At 46.8% G+C, this 8,919-nt stretch overlaps 1 protein-coding gene across 2 annotated transcripts; it reads left to right on the top strand.

Moving 5' to 3' along the window:
- Positions 1 to 1,246: 1,246 nt before the first annotated feature.
- On the top strand, positions 1,247 to 8,919 carry Cebpg (CCAAT enhancer binding protein gamma). 2 transcript variants are annotated; one of them, XM_059274989.1, is made up of 2 exons: positions 1,247 to 1,451; positions 7,364 to 8,919. In XM_059274989.1, the coding sequence occupies exon 2, from the start codon at positions 7,460 to 7,462 to the stop codon at positions 7,907 to 7,909; it is 450 nt and encodes a 149-aa protein (XP_059130972.1). In that variant the 5' UTR covers positions 1,247 to 1,451; positions 7,364 to 7,459; the 3' UTR covers positions 7,910 to 8,919. The 2 variants fall into 2 exon arrangements, with proteins under 2 accessions (XP_059130972.1, XP_059130967.1); XM_059274984.1 differs by lacking the exon at positions 1,247 to 1,451 and adding an exon at positions 6,973 to 7,001.

An 8,919-nucleotide genomic window follows, 5' to 3' on the forward strand; every position in this document is an offset into this window, starting at 1 on the left:
GTCACACCTGAGCACACAGTTGGCACCAATACATGTTTGTAAACAGGAAGAACACTGCTAGCTATCAGCTAACAAGGAAATCTCAAGACTCCTGGGCTTTGCCTGACTGCTGGGTGTGGAAGGCTTGCCCAGACACAACACAGAATGCAGCTAGCGGAGTGGCTGGCAAACCAGAGGCTAACTCAGTGTACACATGATATGTAAGGCTGTTTTTGTTTTCTATACAGTTTTTACATGACTGGAAAATATTAAAAATCATGATTTTGTGAGGAACAAAGCATAGTCCAACTTTGATAGTCTTGAAAAAATGTCGGCTCATAACCACAGGGATCTGAACCGAAAGAGACATACTGGTTTTGATGACATTCTTAGCTTCCCAACTGTGCACGGGTTTATCAGGGTTCACTCTCTGTGGTTGCTCTTTTTTTTTTTTTTTTTTTTTTCCTTTTTGCAGGTATTCTCATCTCCCAGGGATTCCTCGAAGCAGTCTTAGGTGGAGAGCTGCTCTCCTGGCCTTGGCGATGAAGAAACATTTCCTCTTTGAAAGCTAGTGAGTTTTGAATGATAAGCATTGCTAAAGAGGAAGCAATCAAACCTATCAGGCGGGCTCTGCCCTCCACCCAGCGCGCTGCTTCCTGTTTTTCAAAAATGCTTTCGATCCTCCTGCGAACTGTCTGGGAGAACCAGGACTGCTAGTCACTGTTGAAAGACCATGCCATGTCCATCACCGGTCCTCAGAGGCGAGCATACTTATGATCTGACAGGGAGCCACAGGAGTCCGCAGTTCTCAAGTGTGACAAGTGTACTAACTCTACTTTGGACAGGGTTTTTCCTTAACTTGCTTTCGTCAAAATAAAGTTTGCAAAAGTCTCAAGGCCCTAAGGCCTAAACACAAAATTCAGTCACTCAAAAATCCATCTCAGGAAACGTCGTTTCCCAAAGGCAGGTGAGGCCCTCACAAGGTGATCGTCTTTTCAAGCCTCCAACTGGGACAGAACTTTTTTCTCTCTGCGTGCGGGTCACTCCCACAGCTCAGGCCGCCGCCCGCCAGCGCCAGCAGCCTAAAGGGTGAAACACAGAGCGCGCCTGCAGCCACCGCCGGGGCCGCCACGCCCACCACGCCCGCCGGTCCCGCCCCCGCCGCGCGCCCGCCTCTCGCCGCCACACGGCCGGTGATTGGCTGGTGGAGCTGCCCGTCCCGAGCAGCGAGCACGTCGCTCTCAGATCAGCGCTTCTATTGGTCACGGCGGCGGCGGCCGCGCGCGGACCCGACGAGGAGGGGAAAGCCGGTCGCCGCGGTGGCGGAACGGGCGGAGGCTGCCGGTTTCGTAACCGTCGCTCCTCCTCGCCGACTCGCGGGCTGCGAGGCCTGGGTCGGGTCGGGCCGCGCCGCTCGGGGCCGCTCGGAGTGGAGGCCGCCTGGGGGGCGGGCGGGCCGGCCGGAGGCGCAGGTAAGGAGGCCGTGGGCTCTTGCTTGGAGAGGGTCGGGGGTGGAGGCCGCGGCCAAGCCCGCCGCTCGCGTAGGTGCCGGCCCGGCCCGAGGAGACCCGGCCCTGCCCGAATCGGCAGGCTGGCTCGGAAGGCCCCTGGCGGCTGGTGGCGCGGGCGGGGGCCCGGAGCGGCGTCTGATGCAACCTGCGGGCAACACCCGGCGGGGCTGAGCTCATCCCTGGCTGCGGCCCAGCGCCGCCTCGCCTGGCGCCGACCCCCGCGCTCCCCCGGGCGCCCCTCGCCGCCGTCGGGGAAGGGATGGAGGACCAGGTGGCCCCTCCAGAACCCGGCCCCCTGCGACGTGCAGCGTGACAAGCCCGGCGCGCATTGGCCCCTGGGGATGGAGGGTGTTCCTAGAATAGAAGGTGGACCGAATCTTACTTTGGAGCCACCTAGGACTCTTTCCTGTCGCTTCCCAAACAGCTCGGTCGGGGCGGGGAGGGCCCGGGTCCTCTTTGGAGTTAATAACCTAGTGACCACCAGGGAAAGCACTTGATTTTTTAAACACATAACGTTGCAAGAGGGGCTTTGGTGTTGGAGACGGTCTCGTGTCCTGCAGTTCACTGGGAAGGGGAGGGCATCCTAAATCGCGCATCGACCACCAGTTCACTAGAAGCAGAAGGTCAAGCCATGAAGTCTTTTCTTAGCACGGCTGGAGGGAACACGGGAGAAGAGCCAGCGGAGGTATCCAGGTGGAGAGGTTGAGCATGCATGTGTGAGGGGAAGGATGGCCTCTTTTTCCAAGTGCGCTTGTGTGTTTCTGGTCCTATGAAGGTTGGCATGTTTAGTTTGCTCTTGTTTGAGGGTGGTTTTTCCTTTCTTTTCTTTTCTTTTTTTTTTTTTTTGTGGTGTGTGTGTGTTTGGTTTTGGTTTTTGTTTTGTTTTTTTTTTGAGGGGGAGGGTAAGCTGCATCATAAGATGTGTCAATTTTAGAAAGGTTTTAACCTTTGTGGGTTGCACAACAGCTGGGGTTGTGTCTCCGAGTTTCCACCCACTTGAATCCTTATTTGAATATATTATCATTGAATGCAGACCTGTCTTCACAGAGGGAAATTTGAAGTAAAGCACTGTAAGGGCTTTCTCTACTGAGGGATTCTACATAGAAGAATTCAGTGCATGGTAGGCAAGCCCCTTTACCTCTGAGCCACTCCCCTAGCCTTCAAAGAGCTCGAAGGTCTGTTCAGTTGTTGCCACTGGAGTAGTATTTTTGATAAGCAACTCCTGGGGTTATTTCCCTGTTTCTGAAAAACTGTAAATAATTACAGGATGCTATTGAGCTGAAGAAAAACTTGAGCCTGTTTCCTGCCTCTGGTGGACATGCTTGGCTGGCTCAGTTATTTTTATTACCTATCAGAAACAAATAGGTGGGAACGGACATCACCCCTCCCCCAGTATCCTTTAAATTCTCACAAGCAAGCACAACATGGTTGTCAGCCAGGCTCTGTGATCTTTGAGAGGTGCTTTCATCCCTGGTAAATTAAATGGTCCCCGGGAAAACCCCTGGGAACATTCCCTCCTGAGATCATGAGAAAGAGACACAGGACCTGGTCAAAAGTTGCCTCACTCAGTAACAGTAGTGACTAAGTTTATTGGTCCCTTACCTATCCCCTTGTCCTGCCCTGCCATTAAAGGGGAAAAAGAAGAAAAAGAAAAAAAAATGAAACCTGAACAGGAACTCCTAATAAATGCATATTTATAAACAACATTTTTGTTTTGAATGTGCTAAATAGTACTCTGATTAGGTTTAAAGGATAGCATCCAAACAAGCATACTTTTTCTTCACGCACTCCAGTGGACCGCTTACACAGAACTCCTTGAAGGGGTGTCCTCTTTCATGGACCCTGCCTCCAGCAGTCTCCAGGGAGACACACTGAAGCTGGAGTTGCCAAAGAAACTGGGGAGCAGACCGGACAGCAAGCACAAAGAAGAAAACAGACCTTGGGGAGGCACTTGGTGGTGCAGAGGCTCCGAGTTGAGCATAAGGGAAAGCTGTGACGTAATGAGGTTTGAGTGGAAGATTGCTCTAGATGAGCAATCAGCTCAACCTGTGCACAGGGCTCAGGCCTTTTGAGGGTCGAGCAACCGACACTTTCGCAGGGGTCACCTAAGACCATTGGAAAACACAGATATTTATATTGTGATTTATAACAGTAGCAAAATTACAGTTGTGGCAATGGAAATAATTGTGTGGTTGGGGTCACCACAGCATGAGGAACTGCATTAAAGGGTCGCAGCATTAGGAAGGTTGAGAACCACTGGTCTAGGTAGTCTAGTTGGTGAGTGGAGAGAGCTCAGGCTGCTTGCTACACCCGAGACCGGGGCCCCTGAGAGATGATGTCAGCCTGAGGTAATTTTGGTGGCGTTAAGAGGGACAATAGATGTGATAGATTTTTGTTTGTAATTTTGAAGACTCAACCTTCATTAAGGAAATTGAGTGAAAAATTTATATTGAGAGGCAAATGGGGGAAGAAAATATGTTGTTCTATCCAGGTTTATGAAAAAAAATGACACACTAGGAAAATTCTGTACAGGTTTATTGTTCTAAGTAAAAATTGAGAAAAATTCCATTTTATTTTACTATTCTAACATTTCAAAGTTTCATTGTTTTACCCTTTTGAATGAGCATTATTTGAATTAAATTGCATTTGAAAAAAATCTGTTAGTCGTTTCATTTAGCCCCACATTCTTAAGATTGATTGTTTATATGCAGCCATAGTTCTCCGTGGTCAGTGTCGCCGAAATCCTGGGTAGCTCCCCTAAAACAAGACCCTGAAAGCCCACATCCAGAATGTGTCCCTCAGGCTGGCTGCCTGGGAATCGGCACTTGCAGAGCGGGGCTGTCGTGGTCCACTGTGAGGGCTGTGAGGGCTGCCGCCCCTCAGCTCTCCTTTGCTTCCTGGGTGATCGCCAAGTAGAGGAAGAAGGCGGCACCCTGCTCCTGTGGACTGAACTTTGGAATAGATTAGTCCATCCAGGAGCCAGACTTTGACTCGGGTTAAATAGCCAGATACTAAATGTCAGACTGCTTTGCTGGAGAGCTCAGCCCGTGTTTGTGGACGGAACAGAGGCACAGAGGACAAGTGTGTTCAGTGCACAACCAAAGCTGATCTGTTTGAAGCCTGCTAAGTTAGCTCTGTGATCCTCTGTCTTGTTTTCTCCTCATTTTGTTACCTTTTTGGCTTATCTACTGGTTGAAGATTTGTTTTTGTTTTTTTCCAAGACAGGATTTCTCTGTGTAGGGCTGTCTTGGAACTCTGTAGACCAGGCTGGCCTCAAACTCAGAGAGGTCTGCCTGCCTCTGCCTCCTGAGTGCAGGGATTAAAGGTGTGTGCCACCACTGCCTGGCCCTTTTTTTTTTTTTTTTTAAAGACAGGATCTGTCTACATAGCCCTGGATGTCTTGGAACTTGCTATGTAGACCAGGCTAGCCACGAAGATCCACCTGACTCTACCTCCCAAGGCTGGCATTAAAGGCATGCACCACTTTGTCCAGCCTACTTTTTTTTTTTTTAAACAATGATGAATTACTTTTTATTTCCTCTCCCCTTTTCTTGCAAGTTTGTAGGTTCAATAAACAATACTCTTGTTTCTCTAGCCAAAAGACTCACTCAAAACCTCTCCTTTGTTCTGGTTAGCACTTTAGTAAGAGTAGTTAGAACCCTACCCCTTTCTTGTATCTTTGGTTCAGAAATAGGCAGACCATCCCTGCATTTGGAGCCTGTTGTGAATAAGTAGGTAGTGACTAGAGTTGATGGTATTTTGTTAGCTGTGGCATCATACCATTTCCCTCCTGTACAGAGTGGGGAATTGAAGCTCACAGGAGGGAAGGGGTGGTGTTTCCAGGGTGGAAGTGAGGGAGCCAGAGCCAAGGACAGATGGGATCTGGTTTCTAGTCTTCACTTCTTTGGATCATTGGCTATCTTTGAGGTAGGACAAATTGACTGTAGAGATTAGCTTTGAAGAATAAAAATATAAGAAAATAGAATCCTGGGAGAAGTATTAAATTTTACAAGTCCTTAAATTTGGATTAAACACATTATACCAACTTGATAAGCAACAGCGTTCATGGCAGCCAGGGTGGCTTAAGTTAATATTGAATACCCACTTCATATTTTTTAATTAATTTGTTTACTTTCTTTATTTTGAACAACTACCTTTTAAGTGGGAGAGAAATTAGGCCACATAATCATTTTCAAGGGAAATTGTGAAATGTCTGTTATTGAACGTAACTCAGAGTTCATATCCATCATGGCTTGGGAGGAAGCTTTCTGTCTGGCTTTAGTGCTGGAGCAAGAACAGATGACCCACTAGCTCAGGGCTGGCTGAGTGGCTGTGAAAACATTTCAGAGTAATGATATATGGACATTTAAAGGCAAAGATTAATAGTAATAAATAATAAAGGGCCAGCGTAATAAGCAGGCTTGGCCAAAGTTTGGGTGAAGCTGTTGATGTTTACTGATTGGACTTTTCTTAATAACCGTGGGTGTATTCATTGGAGCATTTTCCTAACTCTAGTTAATTTCCTTAACTTTGTCCATTGATGTCATTTGAGCAGTTCTGGGGAACTAGAGCAGCAGTGTGATGGATCATAATGCTTCCTGCATTTCTTTTTTTTTTTTGTTTGTTTTTTTTGTTTTTGTTTTTTTTTTTTTGTTGTTTTTTTTCGAGACAGGGTTTCTCTGTGTAGTTTTGCGCCTTTCCTGGGACTCACTTGGTAGCCCAGGCTGGCCTCGAACTCACAGAGATCCGCCTGGCTCTGCCTCCCGAGTGCTGGGATTAAAGGCGTGCGCCACCACCGCCCGGCCGCTTCCTGCATTTCTAAGGGTGCTGTGTCTCCTAGATGGACACACATGTTCTCGTGGGGATGGAGTAGGTGTGCTTTCACCTGTCACAGTTCACAAGTGGCCAGAGGGATTAGTTAACAATCACAGCAAGCCAGGTCTTAGTAGTTTTTCTTTTGTGAATCAGTATGTTTAAGCCAGTAGTTCTCAACCTTCCCAATGCTGCGACCCTTTAATACAGTTCCTCATGTGGTGGTGACCCCTCGCAACCATAAAATGATTTTTGTTGCTACTTCATCACTGTCATTTTGCTACTGTTAGGAATTGTAATGTAACTGTTTTTTGGAGATAGAGGTTTGCTGAAGGGGGCACAACCTGCATGTTGAGAACCACTGGGCTAGGTGATTGTGTCAAGAATGAAAAACTGATGCAGGCGTGGGGGTACTTTATTGGATGTCTCCGTTCCTAAATACAAGAAACAGATTGAGTAAATTTCAGTAAACTGTCACTTAAGGTTGCTAAAATGTAAAAAGGCAAATCAACTAACCAACTGAAAATACCCTGCCTGAAGAAAATAGCCCATAATAGGTGAAGTCATTGCTAAGTCACCCTGGGAATATTGAGTAAGGAACGTGCTAGGATCATAATAGCACCCCGATCCTCATGGGTTCTACAGACTGAGCTTTCTGATCCAGCATTCCAACCTGATTTGAAACGCCTTCCTCTCATTGTGGGTGCTCTTCTACAATCACTGAACTTGCTTTTCCATGCTCCCCCCGACCAGACAGCTCAAATTTCTCCCTGGCAGATTGTCCGAGTGTTACTAGCTCACATGTGCTACGTAATTCGTGCTACGCTTTTGTTTTCCTTCCCTTTTTGATAATCACAGCTAGCCCCAGGTGGGGCTGACCTTCAACTTATGGTGCTTCTGAACTAGCTTACCTTTTGAAATTTGGAAACACGGCAACAGTTGGCAGTTGTTTGGGTCAGCAAAACCAATTAATGGTTGCCTGCTGTGTTAGGTCCATGCAAGTTTAATCTTACTTGATCCTGTCATTTCTAATATTTTAATGCAACTTATTTTCTAACTAGGTACATGTGAAGATATTTTGGCAGTTGAGTGTGACCTCTGCTGATCACATTGCTCTGATTTCTACCTGTTCTGTGTTGGCAAAGGAACACGCCCAAATGAGCAAGCTGCCGCAGCCAGCCACTACTCCAGGAGTGAACGGAATAAGTGTCATTCATACTCAGGCACATGCCAGTGGCTTACAGCAGGTTCCTCAGCTGGTGCCCGCCGGGCCTGGGGGAGGAGGCAAAGCTGTGCCTCCAAGCAAGCAAAGCAAAAAGAGTTCACCCATGGATCGCAATAGTGACGAGTATCGCCAGCGCAGAGAGCGGAACAATATGGCCGTGAAAAAGAGCCGATTAAAAAGCAAGCAGAAGGCTCAAGACACACTGCAGAGAGTGAACCAGCTCAAGGAAGAGAATGAACGGTTGGAAGCCAAAATTAAGTTGCTGACAAAGGAATTAAGTGTACTGAAAGATTTGTTTCTTGAGCACGCACACAACCTCGCAGACAACGTGCAGCCCATCAGCACTGAAACTACGACAAATTCTGAGAACACGGGGCAGTAGATCTCCTTCCAGACAGCGCAGCTTTGTGGCTTGAACCTGAGAGGTGTGACCACCCTGCGCAGACCACTTGGTTCAATGGCTGAGCATGGTCCTGTTCCATGGAGGTTATTTTCTAGGCTCAGCTCTGAACAGTTGATTAGCCATGTAGTTTATCTGGTCTTAAATGATAATGGATTTTTGAAGCACTAAAAGAAAACTTGGGGTTTATGGTTAAAACAGAATTCCTGGACCTTAATATTCTTAATAAATCCTGACTTCCCCAGAAATGCTTCTTTTCTAGGAATGGGAAAATGGAAGGTCATATAGAAGGTTTTGGGTTTTAATGAGACAATACCTTGGATTAAGAAAAGCTGGATTCCATCTGTGTTCCTTAACTTGTGATTTTAGTCTAAATTGTGTATTGTAAATTCTAGGGCTTCAGAAACCAATCATCATAATTTGGCCCCATTTTATAGTTAGTATAAACCTGTGTTAGCATAATTGGCATTGTTTTTCCCAACAAGTACATATTTTTTAAAAATAACTTCAGGCAAAGTAAAGAAACCCCATTCAGGTCACACCAAAGAGGTGGTTAAAAATACAAATTACAGTTAGGAAGGAAAGAAGTGTTGTTTTTTCCTCCCTTGTTTGTTTTAAAGGGCATGGAGAGATTGGTCTACTGGATTAGCATTCTCATGTGTCCTTCAAAACCAGCATCTACTATGTGCTGACATTTTAGTGTCTGTGGGTGCTAGTAAAGGGAGCGTTTGTTTTGGGGGGAGAAACCATTTTTTGACAGCCAAGTTAGTAAATAAAATGCCTTGGCTTGATGATACAGACCATGATTTAGAATACTAATTTATGCTGGGCATGGTGGCACAAGCTTTAGTCTGAGCACTCGGGAGGCAGAGGCAGGAAGAACTCTTGAGTTTAAGGCCAGCCTGGGCTACAGAGTGAGTTCCAGGATAGCCAGGACTACAGAGAAACCCTGTCTCAAAAACAAAAGCAACAACAACAAAAAAAAAAACAAA

Source organism: Peromyscus eremicus, chromosome 1 (assembly GCF_949786415.1).
Source record: "Peromyscus eremicus chromosome 1, PerEre_H2_v1, whole genome shotgun sequence".
In the NCBI taxonomy this organism is placed as follows: Eukaryota; Metazoa; Chordata; class Mammalia; order Rodentia; family Cricetidae; genus Peromyscus; species Peromyscus eremicus.

What these genes read in the sequence shown, in the direction of transcription:
- Cebpg (XM_059274989.1), top strand. Translation starts at nt 7,460, where the DNA reads ATGAGCAAGCTGCCGCAGCCAGCCACTACTCCAGGAGTGAACGGAATA.